This window comes from Coregonus clupeaformis, chromosome 6 (genome assembly GCF_020615455.1).
Source record: "Coregonus clupeaformis isolate EN_2021a chromosome 6, ASM2061545v1, whole genome shotgun sequence".
Taxonomy (NCBI): domain Eukaryota; kingdom Metazoa; phylum Chordata; class Actinopteri; order Salmoniformes; family Salmonidae; genus Coregonus; species Coregonus clupeaformis.
Window position 1 is genome coordinate 13,611,175 of NC_059197.1, and position 24,403 is coordinate 13,635,577.

Sequence of the window (24,403 nt, forward strand, 5' to 3'; positions counted from 1 at the left end):
TATAGACTATAGAGGAGGATGTGAATAGACCATAGAGGATGATGTGAATAGACTATAGAGGATGATATGAATAGACTATAGAGGATGATGTGTATAGACTATAGAGGATGATGTGAATAGACTATAGAGGATGATGTGAATAGACTATAGAGGATGATGTGAATAGACTATAGAGGATGATGGATATAGACTATAGAGGAAGATGTGTATAGACTATAGAGGATGATGTGAATAGGCTATAGAGGATGATGATATAGACTATAGAGGATGATGTGAATAGACTATAGAGGATGATGTGAATAGACTATAGAGGATGATGTGAATAGACTATAGAGGATGATGGATATAGACTATAGAGGATGATGTGAATAGACTATAGAGGATGATGTGAATAGACTATAGAGGATGATAGATATAGACTATAGAGGATGATGTGTATAGACTATAGATGATGATAGATATAGACTATAGAGGATGATATGAATAGACTATAGAGGATGATGTGAATAGACTATAGAGGATGATGTGAATAGACTGTAGAGGATGATATGAATAGACTGTAGAGGATGATATGAATAGACTATATAGGATGATGTGTATAGACTATAGAGGAGGATGTGAATAGACTATAGAGGAGGATGTGAATAGACTATAGAGGATGATGTGAATAGACTATAGAGGATGATGTGAATAGACTATAGAGGATGATGTGAATAGACTATAGAGGATGATATGAATAGACTATAGAGGATGATGTGTATAGACTATAGAGGATGATGGGTATATACTATAGAGGATGATGTGAATAGACTATAGAGGATGATGTGAATAGACTATAGAGGATGATATGAATAGACTATAGAGGATGATGTGTATAGACTATAGAGGATGATGTGTATAGACTATAGAGGAGGATGTGAATAGACTATAGAGGATGATGTGTATAGACTATAGAGGATGATGTGTATAGACTATAGAGGAGGATGTGAATAGACCATAGAGGATGATGTGAATAGACTATAGAGGATGATGTGAATAGACTATAGAGGATGATGTGAATAGACTATAGAGGATGATGTGAATAGACTATAGAGGATGATGTGAATAGACTATAGAGGATGATGGATATAGACTATAGAGGATGATGTGAATAGACTATAGAGGATGATGTGAATAGACTAGAGGATGATGTGAATAGACTATAGAGGATGATTTGAATAGACTATAGAGGATGATGTGAATAGACTATAGAGGATGATGTGAAAAGACTATAGAGGATGATGTGAATAGACTATAGAGGATGATGTGAATAGACTATAGAGGATGATGTGAATAGACTATAGAGGATGATGTGAATAGACTATAGAGGATGATGTGAATAGACTATAGAGAATGATGTGAATAGACTATAGAGGATGATGGATATAGACTATAGAGGATGATGTGAAAAAACTATAGAGGATGATGTGAATAGACTATAGAGGATGATGTGAATAGGCTATAGAGGATGATGTGAATAGGCTATAGAGGATGATGTGAATAGGCTATAGAGGATGATGTGTATAGACTATAGAGGATGATGTATATAGACTATAGAGGATGATGTGTATAGACTATAGAGGATGATGTGAATAGGCTATAGAGGATGATGTGTATAGACTATAGAAGATGATGGATATAGACTATAGAGGATGATGTGTATAGACTATAGAGGATGATGTGAATAGACTATAGAGGATGATGTGAATAGACTATAGAGGATGATGTGAATAGACTATAGAGGATGATGTGAATAGACTATAGAGGATGATGGATATAGACTATAGAGGATGATGATATAGACTATAGAGGATGATGTGAATAGACTATAGAGGATGATGTGAATAGACTATAGAGGATGATGTGAATAGACTATAGAGGATGATGGATATAGACTATAGAGGATGATGTGTATAGACTATAGAGGATGATGTGAATAGACTATAGAGGAGGATGTGAATAGACTATAGAGAATGATGTGAATAGACTATAGAGGATGATGTGAATAGACTATAGAGGATGATGTGAATAGACTATAGAGGATGATGTGAATAGACTATAGAGGATGATGTGAATAGACTATAGAGGATGATGTGTATAGACTATAGAGGATGATGTGAATAGACTATAAAGGATGATGGATATAGACTATAGAGGATGATGTGTATAGACTATAGAGGATGATGTGAATAGACTATAGAGGATGATGTGAATAGACTATAGAGGATGATGGATATAGACTATAGAGGATGATGTGAGTAGACTATAGAGGGTGATGTGAATAGACTATAGAGGATGATGTGAATAGACTATAGAGGATGATGTGAATAGACTATAGAGGAGGATGTGAATAGACTATAGAGAATGATGTGAATAGACTATAGAGGATGATGTGAATAGACTATAGAGGATGATGTGAATAGACTATAGAGGATGATGTGAATAGACTATAGAGGATGATGTGAATAGACTATAGAGGATGATGTGTATAGACTATAGAGGATGATGTGAATAGACTATAGAGGATGATGGATATAGACTATAGAGGATGATGTGTATAGACTATAGAGGATGATGTGAATAGACTATAGAGGATGATGTGAATAGACTATAGAGGATGATGTGAATAGACTATAGAGGATGATGGATATAGACTATAGAGGATGATGTGAGTAGACTATAGAGGATGATGTGAATAGACTATAGAGGATGATGTGAATAGACTATAGAGGATGATGGATATAGACTATAGAGGATGATGTGTTTAGACTATAGAGGATGATGTGAACAGACTATAGAGGATGATGTGAACAGACTATAGAGGATGATGTGTATAGACTATAGAGGATGATGTGTATAGACTATAGAGGATGATGTGTATAGACTATAGAGGAGGATGTGAATAGACTATAGAGGATGATGTGAATAGACTATAGAGGATGATGTGAATAGACTATAGAGGATGATGTGTATAGACTATAGAGGATGATGTGTATAGACCATAGAGGATGATGTGAATAGACTATAGAGGATGATGTGAATAGACTATAGAGGATGATGTGAATAGACTGTAGAGGATGATGTGAATGACTATAGAGGATGATGGATATAGACTATAGAGGATGATGTGTATAGACTATAGAGGATGATGTGAATAGACTATAGAGGATGATGTGTATAGACTATAGAGGATGATGTGAATACACTATAGAGGATGATGTGAATAGACTATAGAGGATGATGTGAATAGACTATAGAGGATGATGGATATAGACTATAGAGGATGATGTGTATAGACTATAGAGGATGATGTGAATAGACTGTAGAGGATGATGTGAATAGACTGTAGAGGATGATGTGAATAGACTATAGAGGATGATGTGAATAGACTATAGAGGTTGATGTGAATAGACTATAGAGGATGATGTGAATAGACTGTAGAGGATGATGTGAATAGACTATAGAGGATGATGTGAATAGACTATAGAGGATGATGTGAATAGACTATAGAGGATGATGTGAATAGACTATAGAGGATGATGTGTATAGACTATAGAGGATGATGTTTATAGACTGTAGAGGATGATGTGAATAGACTATAGAGGATGATGGATATAGACTATAGAGGATGATGTGAATAGACTATAGAGGATGATGTGAATAGACTATAGAGGATTATGTGTATAGACCATAGAGGATGATGTGTATAGACCATAGAGGATGATGTGAATAGACTATAGAGGATGATGTGAATAGACTATAGAGGATGATGTGAATAGACTATAGAGGATGATGGATATAGACTATAGAGGATGATGGATATAGACTATAGAGGATGATGTGAATAGACTATAGAGGATGATGTGAATAGACTATAGAGGATGATGTGAATAGACTGTAGAGGATGATGTGAATAGACTATAGAGGATGATGTGTATAGACTATAGAGGATGATGTGAATAGACTATAGAGGATGATATGAATAGACTATAGAGGATGATGTGAATAGACTATAGAGGATGATGTGTATAGACTGTAGAGGATGATGTGAATAGACTATAGAGGATGATGTGTATAGACTATAGAGGATGATGTGTATAGACTGTAGAGGATGATGTGAATAGACTATAGAGGATGATGTGTATAGACTGTAGAGGATGATGTGAATAGACTATAGAGGATGATGTGTATAGACTATAGAGTATGATGTGAATAGACTATAGAGGATGATGTGAATAGACTATAGAGGATGATGGATATAGACTATAGAGGATGATGTGAATAGACTATAGAGGATGATGTGAATAGACTATAGAGGATGATGTGAATAGACTATAGAGGATGATGTGTATAGACTATAGAGGATGATGTGTATAGACTATAGAGGATGATGTGAATAGACTATAGAGGATGATGTGTATAGACTATAGAGGATGATGTGAATAGACTATAGAGGATGATGTGAATAGACTATAGAGGATGATGTGAATAGACTATAGAGGATGATGTGAATAGACTGTAGAGGATGATGTGAATAGACTATAGAGGATGATGTGAATAGACTATAGAGGATGATGTGAATAGACTATAGAGGATGATAACTATAGAGGATGATGGATATAGACTATAGAGGATGATGTGTATAGACTATAGAGGATGATGTGTATAGACTGTAGAGGATGATGTGAATAGACTATAGAGGATGATGGATATAGACTATAGAGGATGATGGATATAGACTATAGAGGATGATGTGAATAGACTATAGAGGATGATGTGAATAGACTATAGAGGATGATGTGAATACACTATAGAGGATGATGTGAATAGACTATAGAGGATGATGGATATAGACTATAGAGGATGATGTGAATAGACTATAGAGGATGATGTGAATAGACTATAGAGGATGATGACTATAGAGGATGATGTGTATAGACTATAGAGGATGATGTGAATAGACTATAGAGGATGATGTGAATAGACTATAGAGGATGATGTGAATAGACTATAGAGGATGATGACTATAGAGGATGATGGATATAGACTATAGAGGATGATGTGAATAGACTATAGAGGATGATGTGTATAGACTATAGAAGATGATGTGAATCTAATAGACTTCATACATAATTGACACTAAGTCTCTCATCACATTAAGTAATATAATTTAAAACATGTAGCAACATTTCACCATAAATATTGAAAGATATAAAAACAGGAAAGATTTAACAGAGATCAAATTAGTTGTTCAATTTTATTATTTGTAAAATGAAGAAATTTAGACCTTTCCCAACAGTTGTTTAGCGCAACAAATAAAAATACGATGACTAATTCATACTGCCATTAGATTATCCCTTAGAGCTGTTCTGTTAAAACACCAATAGCAGCACAGTTTACAATAGTCAAATAGGAATAATATACACTATATAATATGGCATATATCCCATACCCTATAGGAATACAGAGCATATACAGCCAGGTCCAAAACGATTGGCACCCTTGATAAAGATGAGCACAAAATAATACAAATAATGAGCAATATTGTATTGCTCAATTAAAACATCTACAGCTAACCAGCTTCACCTGGAATGCTTTTCCAACAGTCTTGAAGGAGTTCCCACATATGCTGAGCACTTGTTGGCTGCTTTTCCTTCACTCTGCGGTCCGACTCATCCCAAACCATCTCAACTGGGTTGAGGTCGGGGGATTGTGGAGGCCAGGTCATCTGATGCAGCACTCCATCACTCTCCTTCTTGGTAAAATAGCCCTTACACAGCCTGGAGGTGTGTTGGGTCATTGTCCTGTTGAAAAACAAATGATAGTCCCACTAAGCCCAAACCAAATGGGATGCTGTATCACTGCAGAATGCTGTGGTAGCCATGCTGGTTAAGTGTGCCTTGAATTCTAAATAAATCACAGACAGTGTCACCAGCAAAGCACCCTCACACCATAACGCCTCCTCTTCCATGCTTTACGGTGGGAACTACACATGCGGAGATCATCCGTTCACCCACACCGCATCTCACAAAGACACTGCGGTTGGAACCAAAAATCTCAAATTTGGACTCGTCAGACCAGATTGCTCGTGTTTCTTGCACCAAGCAGGTCTCTTCTTCTTATTGGTGTCCTTTAGTAGTGGTTTCTTTGCAGCAATTCGACCATGAATGCTTGATTCACACAGTCCCCTCTGAACAGTTGATGTTGAGATGTGTCTGTGACGAACTCTGTGAAGCATTTATTTGGGCTGCAATTTCTGAGGCTGGTAACTCTAATGAACTTATCCTCTGCAGCAGAGGTAACTCTGGGTCTTCTATTCCTGTGGCGGTCCTCATGAGAGCCAGTTTCATCATAGCGCTTGATGGTTTTTGCAACTGCACTTGAAGAAACGTTTTTGACATTTTCCAGATTGACTGACTTTCATGTCTTAAAGTAATGATGGACTTGGTCTTTTACCAAATAGGGCTATCTTCTGTATACCCCCCTACCTTGTCACAACACAACTGATTGGCTCAAAAGCATTAAGAAGGAAAGAAATTCCACAAATTAACTTTTAACAAGGCACACCTGTTAATTGAAATGCATTCCAGGTGACTACCTCATGAAGCTGGTTGAGAAAATGCCAAGAGTGTACAAAGCTGTCATCAAGGCAAAGGGTGGCTAATTGAAGAATCTCAAATATAACATATATGTTGATTTGTTTAACACTGTTTTTGGTTACTACATGATTCCATATGTGTTATTTCATAGTTTTGATGTCTTCACTATTATTCTACGATGTAAAAAATAGTAAAAATAAAGAAAAACCCTTGAATGAGTAGGTGTCCAAACTTTTGACTGGTAGTGTATATATATATATATATATATATATATATATATATATATACATAGTGGCAAGAAAAAGTATGTGAACCCTTTGGAATTACCTGGATTTCTGCATAAATTGGTCATACAATCTGATCTGATCTTCATCTAAGTCACAACAACAGACAAGCACAGTCTGCTTAAACTCATAAATTATTGAATTTTTCTTGTCTATATTGAATACATCATTTAAACATTCATAGTGTAGGTTGGAAAAAATATGTGAACCCCCCGTAGGCTAATGACTTCTCCAAAGCTGATTGGAGTCAGGAGTCAGCTGACCTGGAGTCCAACCAATCAGACGAGATTGGAGATGTTGGTTAGAGCTGCCCTATAAAAAAACACTCACAGAATTTGAGTTCGCTATTCACAAGAAGCACTGCCTGATGGGAACCATGCCTCGAACAAAATAGATCTCAGAAGACCTAAGATTAAGAATTGTTGACTTGCATAAAGCTGGAAAGGGTTACAAAATTATAACATTTTACATTTACATTTTAGTCATTTAGCAGACGTTCTTATCCAGAGCGACTTACAGTTAGTGAATACATATATATTTTTTTATACTGGCCCCCCGTGGGAATCAAACCCACAACCCTGGCGTTGCAAACGCCATGCTCTATCAACTGAGCTACATCCCTGCCGGCCATTCCCTCCCCTACCCTGGACGATGCTGGGCCAATTGTGCGCCGCCCATGAGTCTCCCGGTCGCGGCCGGCTGCGACAGAGCCTGGATTCGAACCAGTATCTCTAGTGGCACAGTTAGCACTGCGATGCAGTGCCTTAGACCACTGCGCCACTCAGGAGTCTTGATGTTCATCAGTCAACGGTAAGACAAATTGTCTATAAATGGAGAAAGTTCAGCACTGTTGCTAGTCTCCCTAGGAGTGGCCATCCTGCAGAGATGACTGCAAGAGCACAGCGCAGAACGCTCAACGAGGTTAAGAAGAATCCTAGAGTGCCAGCTAAAGACTTACAGAAATCTCTGGAACACGCTAACATCTCTGTTGACGAGTCTACGATACGTAAAACACTAAACAAGAATGGTGTTCATGGGAGGACACCACGGAAGAAACCACTGCTGTCCAAAAAAAAAACATTGCTGCAGGTCTGAAGTTCGCAAAAGAGCACCTGGATGTTCCAGTGCTACTGGCAAAATATTCTGTGGACAGATGAAACTAAAGTCGAGTTGTTTGGAAGGAAGGAACACACAACACTATGTGTGGAGAAAAAAAAGGCACAGCACACCAACATCAAAACCTGATCCCAACTGTAAAGTATGGTGGAGGGAGCGTCATGGTTTGGGGCTGCTTTGCTGCCTCAGGGCCTGGACAGCTTGCTATCATCGACGGAAAAATGAATTCCCACGTTTATGAAGACATTCTGCAGGAGAATGTAAGGCTTTCTGTCCGCCAATTGAAGCTCAACAGAAGTTGGGTGATGCAACAGGACAACGACCCAAAACACAGAAGTAAATCAACAACAGAATGGCTTCAGAAGAACCAGTTATTAAATCCAAGGGTTCACATACTTTTCCCACCCTGCACTGTGAATGTTTACCCGGTGTGTTCAATAAAGAAATGGAAATGTATAATTGTTTGTGTGTTACCAGTTTAAGCAGACTGTGCTTGTCTGTTGTTGTGACTTAGATGAAGATCAGATCAGATTGTATGACCAATTTATGCAGAAATCCAGGTAATTCCAAAGGGTTCACATACTTTTTCTTGCCACTGTATATATATTATCTTATACAATTGGAATTTCTGAGAGAAATAGATTTTGTTTAACAAGTAATATAACGTTTTCTCAAAAAGATAGGGGTCAAAATTGTTGGCACCCGTTTTCAATACCTTTCAATACCTCACCTTGTGAGAATAACGGCAATGAGCCTTTTTCTAAAATGTTTTATGAAATTGGAGAACACATTGGGAGGGCTCTTAGACCATTCATCCACACAGAATCTTTCTGGCTCAGTGCCGTTATCCTCCCAAGGTGAGGTATTGAAAGGTTTATGAAAACAGGCTTAGCAATAATCTTGACCCGTTTCTTTTTGTTGGAAAAAAAAAAGTATTACTTGTTAAACAAATCTCTTTCTCTGAGAAATTGTATTAGTATTATTTATTGTATTATAATTTTTTGCTCATCTTTATCAAGGGGGACAATAGTTTTGGACCTGGCTGTATGGCATAAAATTTTTTTGTGATTCAATTGACATTTTTAGTCATTTAGCAGATGCTCTTATCCAGAGCGACTTCCAATTAGTGAGTTCATACTGGCCCCCCATACCCTATATAATACAGCATTTACATGGCATATCCCATACCCTCCCTGATTCCCTTCCCATAGACACACACACAAGGATATCCCTTTAGTTAATCCAGAACATTTGAAACATAACCACTAACTGTGTTTTAACTGACCATCTGTTAGTTAAAAGACGTTATCACCACATCATTATAAAATGCAGAGTGAACTGTATATACTGAAGACAATATTAATGTTTTACATGGTTTACACAACGTCTATATGTGAATGAGTAACACGGTTTACACAACGTATATGTGAATGAGTAACACGGTTTACACAACGTCTATGTGAATGAGTAACACGGAGGAATTAGAGAAGTAAAATGGTGTCTATCTCAGCTTTACATGAAGAGTGTGTTAGACTGAGGACTGAAGCTGAGAGGCCAAACGGCTGCTGAATGCAACTCAGCATTTTAATCTGAATCACTGAGTATAACTGCATAGAGGCACACACGAGAGAGAGAGAGAGAGAGAGACAGACAGACAGACAGAGAGAGGAGAGAGAGAGAGAGAGAGAGAGAGAGAGAGAGAGGCAGGTTTATTGCTCTCATCACTAACACCTCAATATGATTTTATGACTAAACGCTAAATGTTGTCCAGCTGTATTACTGAATGTGGGCAAAAGCCAAGCAAATACCCCCCGTGAGGAATGGTAAAGTTGTAATGTTCTCAATAACAGACCAGCAACAGCTGGTTATTCCCTTTAGAACCCTCTAGATAACCCTATTCCCTTTAGAACCCTCTAGATAACCCTATTCCCTTTAGAACCCTCTAGATAACCCTATTCCCTTTAGAACCCTCTAGATAACCCTATTCCCTTTAGAACCCTCTAGATAACCCTATTCCCTTTAGAACCCTCTAGATAACCCTATTCCCTTTAGAACCCTCTAGATAACCCTATTCCCTTTAGAACCCTCTAGATAACCCTATTCCGTTCAGCCCTCTACATGTGTCATGTAGCTTAGACTAAAACCCTCCAACATTTAATAACAGGAACACCTATTAGACCAGCAGACCAGTGTAACCCTAACTGTAAGCCAGCAATGGGCATGAAGCTTTACCTCCAATTGTTTCAAGCAGAGGATATGAATCCTTATCCCTGAATAACTAGCGTATTAGTTTCACGCTTTTCATTCCCCAATACCAATGGTTAGACGCCACATTATTTTGAACCACTAAGTAAAAAACGTTGTTTTGACAGAACAAATGCTTGTTTACAAAAAGACAAAGCAACACTATGGAGTTGTGTTGGCACCATAATGACTCCATACAATGCTTTCTACCCATTTACCTCGGGAAAGACATCATGGAGAGAATAAAATGAACGCTAGCACATTTTCAGCATAATAACATGTAATGAAACTATTGACTTTTTGACAGACAGATATTGTATCTATGATTTTCTGCCAGTTTCCCTTAGAAAAGTTAAATACAAAAGGAAAATAGCAGAATGTGTCAGATCTGACGACTGAATTGAATTCTGCTGCTCTATCGATCGCACCGCACATCAGTCTGAACCTGCCATCCTAGAAGTCGTTTGTGCTGACATCAAAATTACATAATTCATGAATCATGTGGGCTCTGGTCCAACCCATTGGGTTCTGGGACCAATCAGAACGGTTTGAATCTGTTGGCATTCGAGAAGTCTTCGGGGAGGAAGCCAATCCAGCCTCATGGTGGAGGAGAAACGTTAGTGGGCGTGGCGTTTGGCCTGAGTGATGTGGATCGGCAGCCAGGCAACAGTTGGATACCATCCCCATCCGTTCTGTCTGACTGGTATCAGGAGTGAGACAAACATCCAATGTGTTCTGTGTTCTGTGTTCTGTGTTCTCTCAGCCAATGTTCGGATGGGCCAGTCTAACCCTAACCCCAGACTGATGTTCAAATGGGTTTGAGGCTGGCCAGTCGACCAGACTGTTTAAATGTCGCTCCAGAGGACGGCACGCCGGCTCTTATCCACACTGACCACGTACTCCCCAGACCCAGACCAGGCCACGGCGTTGATGGAGGAACTGCAGAGGAGAAGGAGGACAGTCAATAATGGCTGATCTGAAATGACAACCTATTCTTCTTAGCCAAAACATATATTTTATTTTAAGTAATTTAGCAGAGGCTCTTATTCAGAGCGACTTACAGGAGCAAATTAGGGTTAAGTGCCTTGCTCAAGGGCACATCGACAGATTTTTCCACCTAGTCGGCTTGGGGATTAGAACCAGCGACCTTTCGGTTACTGGCACTACGCTCTTAACCACTAAGCTACCTGCCGCCATCATAGGGCTCTGGCCAAAAGTAGTGCACGGCATTGGGAGGAGGGTGCCATAGGGCTCTGGACGTCGCCTAAATCTCAATCACTTCAATGTGCATCCATCCGTCCACCAGACAGACAGTGGAACAGCTTTGACTCACTCAGTGTTTTTCTAGAAGTGACAGAGCAGATGGACTGTTGGATTCACTGGGAACCAAACAGAGCAGATGAACTGTTGGATTCACTGGGAACCAAACAGAGCAGATGGACTGTTGGATTCACTGGGAACCAAACAGAGCAGATGGACTGTTGGATTCACTGGGAACCAAACAGAGCAGATGGACTGTTGGATTCACTGGGAACCAAACAGAGCAGATGGACTGTTCGATTCACTGGGAACCAAACAGAGCAGATGAACTGTTGGATTCACTGGGAACCAAACAGAGCAGATGGACTGTTGGATTCACTGGGAACCAAACAGAGCAGATGGACTGTTCGATTCACTGGGAACCAAACAGAGCAGATGAACTGTTGGATTCACTGGGAACCAAACAGAGCAGATGGACTGTTGGATTCACTGGGAACCAAACAGAGCAGATGGACTGTTGGATTCACTGGGAACCAAACAGAGCAGATGGACTGTTGGATTCACTGGGAACCAAACAGAGCAGATGGACTGTTGGATTCACTGGGAACCAAACAGAGCAGATGGACTGTTGGATTCACTGGGAACCAAACAGAGCAGATGGACTGTTGGATTCACTGGGAACCAAACAGAGCAGATGGACTGTTGGATTCACTGGGAACCAAACAGAGCAGATGGACTGTTGGATTCACTGGGAACCAAACAGAGCAGATGGACTGTTGGATTCACTGGGAACCAAACAGAGCAGATGGACTGTTGGATTCACTGGGAACCAAACAGAGCAGATGGACTGTTGGATTCACTGGGAACCAAACAGAGCAGATGGACTGTTGGATGGAACCAAACAGAGCAGATGGACTGTTGGATGGAACCAAACAGAGCAGATGGACTGTTGGATTCACTGGGAACCAAACAGAGCAGATGGACTGTTGGATTCACTGGGAACCAAACAGAGCAGATGGACTGTTGGATGGAACCAAACAGAGCAGATGGACTGTTGGATGGAACCAAACAGAGCAGATGGACTGTTGGATGGAACCAAACAGAGCAGATGGACTGTTGGATGGAACCAAACAGAGCAGATGGACTGTTGGATTCACTGGGAACCAAACAGAGCAGATGGACTGTTGGATTCACTGGGAACCAAACAGAGCAGATGGACTGTTGGATTCACTGGGAACCAAACAGAGCAGATGGACTGTTGGATTCACTGGGAACCAAACAGAGCAGATGGACTGTTGGATTCACTGGGAACCAAACAGAGCAGATGGACTGTTGGATTCACTGGGAACCAAACAGAGCAGATGGACTGTTGGATTCACTGGGAACCAAACAGAGCAGATGGACTGTTGGATTCACTGGGAACCAAACAGAGCAGATGGACTGTTGGATGGAACCACGGCCAACATTCAGGCAGCTCCACAGACACCATGGACACGGCCAACGTTCAGGCAGCTCCACAGACACGGCCAACGTTTAGTACATGCTCTGCCCTGCTCTGCCCTCCTGCTGACAGAACCCTGCTCTCCCCTCCTGCTGACAGAACCCTGCTCTGCCCTCCCGCTGACAGAACCCTGCTCTGCCCTCCCGCTGACAGAACCCTGCTCTGCCCTCCTGCTGACAGAACCCTGCCCCTCCTGCGGACAGAACCCTGCTCTACCCTCCTGCTGACAGAACCCTGCCCCTCCTGCGGACAGAACCCTGCTCTGCCCTCCTGCTGACAGAACCCTTCTCTGCCCTCCTGCTGACAGAACCCTTCTCTGCCCTCCTGCTGACAGAACCATGCTCTACCCTCCTGCGGACAGAACCCTGCTCTACCCTCCTGCGGACAGAACCCTGCTCTACCCTCCTGCGGACAGAACCCTGCTCTACCCTCCTGCGGACAGAACCCTGCTCTACCCTCCTGCGGACAGAACCCTGCTCTGCCCTCCCGCTGACAGAACCCTGCTCTGCCCTCCCGCTGACAGAACCCTGCTCTGCCCTCCCGCTGACAGAACCCTGCTCTCCCCTCCTGCGGACAGAACCATGCTCTCCCCTCCTGCTGACAGAACCATGCTCTACCCTCCTGCGGACAGAACCCTGCTCTACCCTCCTGCGGACAGAACCCTGCTCTACCCTCCTGCAGACAGAACCCTGCTCTACCCTCCTGCTGACAGAACCCTGCTCTCTCCCCTTCTGCTCTCTCCCCTTCTGCTGACAGAACCCTGCTCTCTACCCTCCTGCAGACAGAACCCTGCTCTGCCCTCCTGCTGACAGAACCCTGCTCTCCCCTTCTGCTGACAGAACCCTGCTCTCCCCTCCTGCTGACAGAACCCTGCTCTCCCTCCTGCTGACAGAACCCTGCTCTGCCCTCCTGCTGACAGAACCCTGCTCTCTCCCCTTCTGCTGACAGAACCCTGCTCTCCCCTCCTGCTGACAGAACCCTGCTCTCCCCTCCTGCTGACAGAACCCTGCTCTCTCCCCTTCTGCTGACAGAACCCTGCTCTCCCCTCCTGCTGACAGAACCCTGCTCTGCCCTCCTGCTGACAGAACCCTGCTCTCCCCTCCTGCGGACAGAACCCTGCTCTCTCCCCTTCTGCTGACAGAACCCTGCTCTCCCCTTCTGCTGACAGAACCCTGCTCTCTCCCCTCCTGCTGACAGAACCCTGCTCTGCCCTCCTGCTGACAGAACCCTGCTCTCTCCCCTCCTGCTGACAGAACCCTGCTCTCCCCTTCTGCTGACAGAACCCTGCTCTCTCCCCTTCTGCTGACAGAACCCTGCTCTGCCCTCCTGCTGACAGAACCCTGCTCTCTCCCCTTCTGCTGACAGAACCCTGCTCTCTCCCCTTCTGCTGACAGAACCCTGCTCTCTCCCCTCCTGCTGACAGAACCCTGCTCTCTCCCCTCCTGCTGACAGAACCCTGCTCTCTCCCCTCCTGCTGACAGAACCCTGCTCTCTCCCCTCCTGCTGACAGAACCCTGCTCTCTCCCCTCCTGCGGACAGAACCCTGCTCTCCCCTCCTGCTGACAGAACCCTGCTCTCTCCCCTTCTGCTGACAGAACCCTGCTCTCTCCCCTTCTGCTGACAGAACCCTGCTCTGCCCTCCTGCTGACAGAACCCTGCTCTGCCCTCCTGCTGACAGAACCCTGCTCTCCCCTCCTGCTGACAGAACCCTGCTCTCCCCTCCTGCGGACAGAACCCTGCTCTCTCCCCTCCTGCTGACAGAACCCTGCTCTCTCCCCTCCTGCGGACAGAACCCTGCTCTCCCCTCCTGCGGACAGAACCCTGCTCTCTCCCCTCCTGCGGACAGAACCCTGCTCTCCCCTCCTGCGGACAGAACCCTGCTCTCTCCCCTTCTGCTGACAGAACCCTGCTCTCTCCCCTCCTGCGGACAGAACCCTGCTCTCCCCTCCTGCTGACAGAACCCTGCTCTCCCCTCCTGCTGACAGAACCCTGCTCTCTCCCCTCCTGCTGACAGAACCCTGCTCTCTCCCCTCCTGCGGACAGAACCCTGCTCTCCCCTCCTGCGGACAGAACCCTGCTCTCCCCCTCCTGCTGACAGAACCCTGCTCTCTCCCCTTCTGCTGACAGAACCCTGCTCTCTCCCCTCCTGCGGACAGAACCCTGCTCTCCCCTTCTGCTGACAGAACCCTGCTCTCTCCCCTCCTGCTGACAGAACCCTGCTCTCTCCCCTCCTGCGGACAGAACCCTGCTCTCTCCCCTTCTGCTGACAGAACCCTGCTCTCCCCTTCTGCTGACAGAACCCTGCTCTCCCCTCCTGCGGACAGAACCCTGCTCTCTCCCCTCCTGCGGACAGAACCCTGCTCTCCCCTCCTGCGGACAGAACCCTGCTCTCTCCCCTCCTGCGGACAGAACCCTGCTCTCCCCTTCTGCTGACAGAACCCTGCTCTCTCCCCTTCTGCTGACAGAACCCTGCTCTCTCCCCTCCTGCGGACAGAACCCTGCTCTCTCCCCTCCTGCGGACAGAACCCTGCTCTCCCCTTCTGCTGACAGAACCCTGCTCTCTCCCCTTCTGCTGACAGAACCCTGCTCTCTCCCCTCCTGCGGACAGAACCCTGCTCTCCCCTTCTGCTGACAGAACCCTGCTCTCTCCCCTCCTGCGGACAGAACCCTGCTCTCCCCTCCTGCTGACAGAACCCTGCTCTCTCCCCTTCTGCTGACAGAACCCTGCTCTGCCCTCCTGCGGACAGAACCCTGCTCTCCCCCTCCTGCTGACAGAACCCTGCTCTCTCCCCTCCTGCTGACAGAACCCTGCTCTCTCCCCTCCTGCTGACAGAACCCTGCTCTCTCCCCTCCTGCTGACAGAACCCTGCTCTCTCCCCTCCTGCTGACAGAACCCTGCTCTCTCCCCTCCTGCGGACAGAACCCTGCTCTCCCCTTCTGCTGACAGAACCCTGCTCTCTCCCCTCCTGCGGACAGAACCCTGCTCTCCCCTTCTGCTGACAGAACCCTGCTCTCCCCTTCTGCTGACAGAACCCTGCTCTCTCCCCTTCTGCTGACAGAACCCTGCTCTCCCCTCCTGCGGACAGAACCCTGCTCTCTCCCCTCCTGCGGACAGAACCCTGCTCTCCCCTTCTGCTGACAGAACCCTGCTCTCCCCTCCTGCGGACAGAACCCTGCTCTCCCCTCCTGCTGACAGAACCCTGCTCTCTCCCCTTCTGCTGACAGAACCCTGCTCTCTCCCCTCCTGCGGACAGAACCCTGCTCTCTCCCCTCCTGCGGACAGAACCCTGCTCTCTCCCCTCCTGCGGACAGAACCCTGCTCTCCCCTCCTGCTGACAGAACCCTGCTCTGCCCTCCTGCTGACAGAACCCTGCTCTCCCCTTCTGCTGACAGAACCCTGCTCTCTCCCCTCCTGCGGACAGAACCCTGCTCTCTCCCCTCCTGCGGACAGAACCCTGCTCTCCCCTCCTGCTGACAGAACCCTGCTCTGCCCTCCTGCTGACAGAACCCTGCTCTGCCCTCCCGCTGACAGAACCCTGCTCTCTCCCCTTCTGCTAATGTAAACACTATCTAATAGCCTGTAACATTCTCTAGTCCACTAATAGCCTCTACAACACACTGCAAAGAGGAAGTGTCATAAACCTAATTGATGCTGTGTTGGCCAGAGCCCAGTAGGGCTGAGGATAGCTGCTAAAAGCTAAGGTCCTCAGAGGCTGGGTGGGGTTCAGAGGACAGACAGGCAGACTGTGGACCGTCCAGTCCAGTCTAGTCTAGTCAAGTTGTCTTACCTGTGCATGTCCGGTAGTCGTGTCTCCAGGTTGCCAGAGTTGACGTTCCAGATATAGACGGCTCCGTCTGCTGATCCTGCTGCCAGGTAGCTCCCATCAGGACTATAGAGAGAGAGAGAGAGAGAGGAGAAGAGAGAGAGAAAGAGAGAGAGAGAAGAGAGGAGAGGAAAGAAGAGAGGAGAGAAGAGTTATCTATCCAAAACGGAGATGTATGGATAAACCACTTCTCCAATCTTTTTGGCCCTATAACAAAGAATAAACAGCAAAAACATATAAATGATCAAATACAAATCTTAGAATCAACTACTAAAGACTACCAGAACCCACTGGACTTCTCCAATTACATTGAATGAACTACAGGACAAAATACAAACCCTCCAACCCAAAAAGGCCTGTGGTGTTGATGGTATCCTAAAATGAAATGATAAAATATACAGACCACAAATTCCAAATATCTATAGTTAAACTCTTTAACATCATCCTTAGCTCTGGCATTTCCCCCAATATTTGGAACCAAGGACTGATCACCCCAATCCACAAAAGTGGAGACAAATTTGACCCCGATAACTACCGTGGGATATGCGTCAACAGCAACCTTGGGAAAATCCACTTTTGCATAACTATTAACATCCCCAAAGTCAATACTTTGTAGAGCCACCTTTTGCAGCAATTACTGCTGCAAGTCTCTTGGGGTATGTCTCTACAAGCTTGTTTTCAAAAGAAAAACTATTTTTTGGTCTATTAAAATAACATCAAATTGATCAGAAATAGACATTGTTAATGTAGACATTGTTAATGTTGTAAATGACTATTGTAGCTGGAAACGGCTGATTTTTAATGGAATATCTACATAGGTGTACAGAGGCCCATTATCAGCAACCATCAGTTGAAGATCTCGAACAATGCTGTGTACTACTCCCTTCACAGAACAGCGCAAACTGGCTCTAACCAGAATAGAAAGAGGAGTGGGAGGCCCCAGTGCACAACTGAGCAAGAGGACAAATACATTAGCGTGTCTAGTTTGAGAAACTCCCTTTAAGAGTGTGCTCCTAATCTCAGCTCGCTACCTGTATAAAAGACACCTGGGAGCCAGAAATCTTTCTGATTGAGAGGGGGTCAAATACTTATTTCCCTCATTAAAATGCTAATCAATTTATAACATTTTTGACATGCGTTTTTCTGGATTTTTTTGTTGTTATTCTGTCTCTCACTGTTCAAATAAACCTACCATTAAAATTATAGACTGATCATGTCTTTGTCAGTGGGCAAACATACAAAATCAGCAGGGGATCAAATACTTTTTTCCCTCACTGTACATGAAATCCAAATAAAAATCCATTTAAATTACAGGTTGTAATGCAACAAAATAGCAAAAACGCCAAGGGGGATGAATACTTTTGCAAGGCACTGTATATATCAATGAATTGGCGAGGGCACTAGAACAGTCTGCAGCACCCGGCCTCACCCTACTACAATCTGAAGTCAAATGTCTACTGTTTGCTGATGATCTGGTGCTTCTGTCACCAACCAAGGAGGGCCTACAGCAGCACCTAGATATTCTGCACATATTCTGTCAGACCTGGGCCCTGACAGTAAATCTCAGTAAGACAAAAATAATGGTGTTCCAAAAAAGGTCCAGTTGCCAGGACCACAAATACAAATTCCATCTAGACACCGTTGCCCTAGAGCACACAAAAAACTATACATACCTCGGCCTAAACATCAGTGCCACAGGTAACTTCCACAAAGCTGTGAACTATCTGAGAGACAAGGCAAGGAGGGCCTTCTATGGCATCAAAATGAAGTTAAAATTTGATATACCAAATAGGATCTGGCTAAAAATACTTGAATCAGTTATAGAACCCATTGCCCTTTATGGTTGTGAGGTCTGGGGTCACCAACCAAGAATTCACCAAATGGAGATTCTGCATGCAGAATTCTGCAAAAATATCCTCTGTGTACAACGTAAAACACCAAATAATGCATGCAGAGCAGAATTAGGCCGATACCCACTAATTATCAAAATCCAGAAAAGAGCCGTTAAATTCTATAACCACATAAAAGGAAGCGATTCCCAAACCTTCCATAACAAAGCCATCCCCTACAGAGAGATGAACCTGGAGAAGAGTCCCCTAAGTAAGCTGGTCCTGGGGCTCTGTTCACGTTCACAAACACAAACAGACCCCACAGAGCCCCAGGACAGCAACACAATTAGACCCAACCAAATCATGAGAAAACAAAAAGAGAATTACTTGACACATTGGAAAGAATTAACAAAAAACAGAGCAAACTAGAATGCTATTTGGCCCTAAACAGAGAGTACACAGTGGCAGAATACCTGACTACTGTGACTGACCCAAACTTAAGGAAAGCTTTGACTATGGACAGACTCAGTGAGCATAGCCTTGCTATTGAGAAAGGCCGCCGTAGGCAGACCTGGCTCTCAAGAGAAGGCAGGCTATGAACACTGCCAACAAAATGAGGTGGAAACTGAGCTGCACTTCCTAACCTCCTGCCAAATGTATGACCATATTAGAGACACATATTTCCCTCAGACCCACACAGAATTCGAAAACAAACCCAATTTTGATAAACTCCCATATCTATTAGGTGAAATACCACAGTGTGCCATCACAGCAGCAAGATTTGTGACCTGTTGCCACAAGAAAAGGGCAACCAGTGAAGAACAAACACCACTGTAAATACAACCCATATTTATATTGATTTATTTTCCCTTTTGAACTTTAACTATTTGCAAATCATTACAACACTGTATATAGACATAATATTACATTTGAAATGTCTTTATTCTTTTGGAACTTTTGTGAGTGTAATGTTTAATTTTTGTATTGTTTAATTCACTTTTGTTTATTATCTACTTCACTTGCTTTGGCAATGTTAACATGTTTCCCATGCCAATAATGCCCCTTAAATTGAATTGAAATTGAATTGAGAGAGAGAGAGGGGGGGGAAGAGAGAAGAGATCGATAGAGATAGATAGATAGATACAGTGAGGGAAAAAAGTATTTGATCCCCTGCTGATTTTGTACATTTGCCCACTGACAAAGACATGATCAGTCTATAATTTTAATGGTAGGTTTATTTGAACAGTGAGAGACAGAATAACAACAAAAAAATCCAGGAAAACGCACGTCAAAAATGTTAAAAATTGATTGGCATTTTAATGAGAGAAATAAGTATTTGACCCCTCTGCAAAACATGACTTAGTATTTGGTTGCAAAACCCTTGTTGGCAATCACAGAGGATAGACGTTTCTTGTAGTTGGCCACAAGGTTTGCACAAATCTCAGGAGGGATTTTGTCCCACTCCTCTTTGCAGATCTTCTCCAAGTCATTAAGGTTTCGAGGCTGACGTTTGGCAACTCAAACCTTCAGCTCCCTCCACAGATTTTCTATGGGATTAAGGTCTGGAGACTGGCTAGGCCACTCCAGGACCTTAATGTGCCTCTTCTTGAGCCACTCCTTTGTTGCCTTGGCCGTGTGTTTTGGGTCATTGTCATGCTGGAATATCCATCCACGACCCATTTTCAATGCACTGGCTGAGGGAAGGAGGTTCTCACCCAAGATTTGACGGTACATGGCCCCGTCCATCGTCCCTTTGATGCGGTGAAGTTGTCCTGTCCCCTTAGCAGAAAAACACCCCATAGCATAATGTTTCCACCTCCATGTTTGACGGTGGGGATGGTGTTCTTGGGGTCATAGGCAGCATTCCTCCTCCTCCAAACACGGCAAGTTGAGTTGACGCCAAAGAGCTCCATTTTGGTCTCATCTGACCACAACACTTTTACCCAGTTCTCCTCTGAATCATTCAGATGTTAATTGGCAAACTTCAGACGGGCCTGTATATGTGCTTTCTTGAGCAGGGGGAACTTGCGGGCGCTGCAGGATTTCAGTCCTTCACGGCGTAGTGTGTTACCAATTGTTTTCTTGGTGACGATGGTCCCAGCTGCCTTGAGATCATTGACAAGATCCTCCCGTGTAGTTCTGGGCTGATTCCTCACTGTTCTCATGATAATTGCAACTCCACGAGGTGAGATCTTGCATGGAGCCCCAGGCCGAGGGAGATTGACAGTTCTTTTGTGTTTCTTCCATTTGCGAATAATCGCACCAACTGTTGTCACCTTCTCACCAAGCTGCTTGGCGATGGTCTTGTAGCCCATTCCAGCCTTGTGTAGGTCTACAATCTTGTCCCTGACATCCTTGGAGAGCTCTTTGGTCTTGGCCATGGTGGAGAGTTTGGAATCTGATTGATTGATTGATTGCTTCTGTGGACAGGTGTCTTTTATACAGGTAACAAGCTGAGATCAGGAGCACTCCCTTTAAGAGTGTGCTCCTAATCTCAGCTCGTTACCTGTATAAAAGACACCTGGGAGCCAGAAATCTTTCTGATTGAGAGGGGGGGTCAAATACTTATTTCCATCATTAAAATGCAAATCAATTTATAACATTTTTGTCATGCGTTTTTCTGGATTTTTTTGTTGTTATTCTGTCTCTCACTGTTCAAATAAACCTACCATTAAAATTATAGACAGATCATTTCTTTGTCAGTGGGCAAATGTACAAAATCAGCAGGGGATCAAATACTTTTTTCCCCTCACTGTATATAGATAGATAAGGAACAATTAGTTAGTTAAAGGCTGATATATCAATACCATACAAAACTAGGCTGATATCTGGCCACTACACTACATTACTAGAGTACCATGTCCTGACTCCTGCCTGGCCCTCAACAACACCACACCACAAAGCATTCTGGTCCGTCCATCTGTTGTCATGGCAACAGTAAAAATGCATTCAGCGGAAACCGGTTAGTAAATCAGCACGCATCAAAAGAAAAAGAAAAAAAACTCGCCCCCTCCCTCTCTCTCTCTTTATCTCGCTCCCTCTCTCTTTCTATTTCTCGGTCTCTCTCAGATCCAACATCACATGTGGCCTTTACAGGGGAGAGAGAGGAACATGTAGAGCAGGGGGGTCAAGCTCATTCCATGGAGGGCCGAGTGTCTGCTGGTTGTTGGTTTTTCCTTTCAATTAAGACCTGGACAACCAGGTGAGGGGAGTTCCTTACTAATTAGTGACCTTAATTCATAAATCAAGTACAAGGGTGGAGCGAAAACCTGCAGACACCCGGCCCTCCGTGGAATGAGTTTGACATGTGTGAGGTAACGGAAGAAGGGGGATATGTCAGCTGAAGGTTGCTCTCAGCCCTAACGCTCTCTTCTATTTCCTTTGACCTTTATAACTGAATATCTAGCGGCTCAAAACATTCAAGTCAACAGCCAGTCTGGTCACACAGAAGTTAATTCACATCACTCTTCTAAAACCAACTAGTCTAGTGTTGGGAGATGTTTGACTTCTGTCATACATCTATAAATTCCTCATCCAGTACGCTCTCACTAATATTACACACTACTATTACTCACTACTATTACTCACTACTATTACTCACTACTATTACTCACTACTATTACTCACTAATATTACTCACTACTATTACACACTAATATTACACACTACTATTACTCACTACTATTACTCACTACTATTACACACTAATATTACACACTAATATTACACACTACTATTACTCACTACTATTACTCACTACTATTACTCACTACAATTACACACTAATATTACACACTAATATTACACACTAATATTACACACTAATATTACTCACTAATATTACTCACTACTATTACACACTAATATTACACACTAATATTACACACTAATATTACACACTAATATTACTCACTACTATTACACACTAATATTACACACTAATATTACACACTAATATTACACACTAATATTACTCACTAATATTACTCACTAATATTACTCACTACTATTACACACTAATATTACACACTACTATTACTCACGAATATTACACACTACTATTACACACTACTATTACACACTAATATTACACACTACTATTACACACTACTATTACTCACTACTATTACACACTACTATTACTCACTACTATTACTCACTAATATTACACACTAATATTACACACTACTATTACTCACTACTATTACTCACTACTATTACTCACTAATATCACACACTACTATTACTCACTACTATTACTCACTACTATTACACACTACTATTACACACTAATATTACACACTACTATTACACACTACTATTACTCACTACTATTACTCACTACTATTACTCACTACTATTACTCACTACTATTACTCACTACTATTACACACTAATATTACTCACTACTATTACTCACTAATATTACTCACTACTATTACTCACTAATATTACACACTAATATTACTCACTACTATTACTCACTACTATTACTCACTAATATTACACACTACTATTACACACTAATATTACTCACTACTATTACACACTAATATTACTCACTACTATTACTCACTAATATTACTCACTACTATTACTCACTAATATTACTCACTACTATTACTCACTAATATTACACACTACTATTACTCACTAATATTACTCACTACTATTACACGCTACTATTACACGCTACTATTACACGCTACTATTACACGCTACTATTACTCGCTACTATTACACACTACTATTACTCACTACTATTACTCACTACTATTACTCACTAATATTACTCACTACTATTACACACTACTATTACACACTACTATTACTCACTAATATTACTCACTACTATTACTCACTAATATTACTCACTACTATTACTCACTACTATTACTCACTACTATTACTCACTACTATTACTCACTACTATTACACACTACTATTACTCACTACTATTACTCACTAATATTACTCACTACTATTACACACTACTATTACACACTACTATTACACACTACTATTACTCACTACTATTACTCACTAATATTACTCACTACTATTACACACTAATATTACACACTACTATTACACACTACTATTACACACTACTATTACTCACTAATATTACTCACTACTATTACTCACTAATATTACACACTACTATTACACACTACTATTACTCACTACTATTACTCACTAATATTACTCACTAATATTACTCACTACTATTACTCACTACTATTACTCACTACTATTACTCACTACTATTACACACTACTATTACTCACTACTATTACACACTACTATTACTCACTACTATTACACACTAATATTACACACTAATATTACACACTACTATTACTCACTACTATTACTCACTACTATTACTCACTACTATTACACACTACTATTACTCACTAATATTACACACTACTATTACTCACTACTATTACACACTAATATTACACACTAATATTACACACAGAGAATGTGCCGGTTAAAGTCATGCAGTCCACCTTTGCTAAGTCAGCGACAGTGTGCAGACTACAGTCGTGGTTAGCTAACAGACAGGCAGGCAGAGTAGAGTCCCATTGGAAGTGATTAGGGAGGAAAGAGGACTGGATATGGAGCCAAGCAGGTTTCTACTTCTTTCTCTAGTTCAGCTTCAACAGAATACAAGTCACTTCATGGGTGAGGAGGCAGC

The 24,403-nt window shown here is 42.7% G+C and overlaps 1 protein-coding gene across 4 annotated transcripts in view; it reads right to left on the reverse strand.

Moving 5' to 3' along the window:
* Positions 1 to 10,042: 10,042 nt before the first annotated feature.
* The window catches only part of LOC121568100 (protein Atg16l2), a 101,137-nt gene continuing 86,776 nt past the window's right edge, over positions 10,043 to 24,403 (reverse strand). For all 4 annotated transcript variants that reach the window (XM_045218525.1, XM_045218522.1, XM_045218535.1 and 1 more), the window contains 2 exons: positions 16,832 to 16,933; positions 10,043 to 11,221 (listed from right to left, as the gene is read on the reverse strand). In XM_045218525.1, the coding sequence (XP_045074460.1) occupies positions 11,128 to 11,221; positions 16,832 to 16,933 (196 nt within the window). In that variant the 3' untranslated portion in view covers positions 10,043 to 11,127. The remainder of the gene's footprint in view (positions 11,222 to 16,831; positions 16,934 to 24,403) is intronic.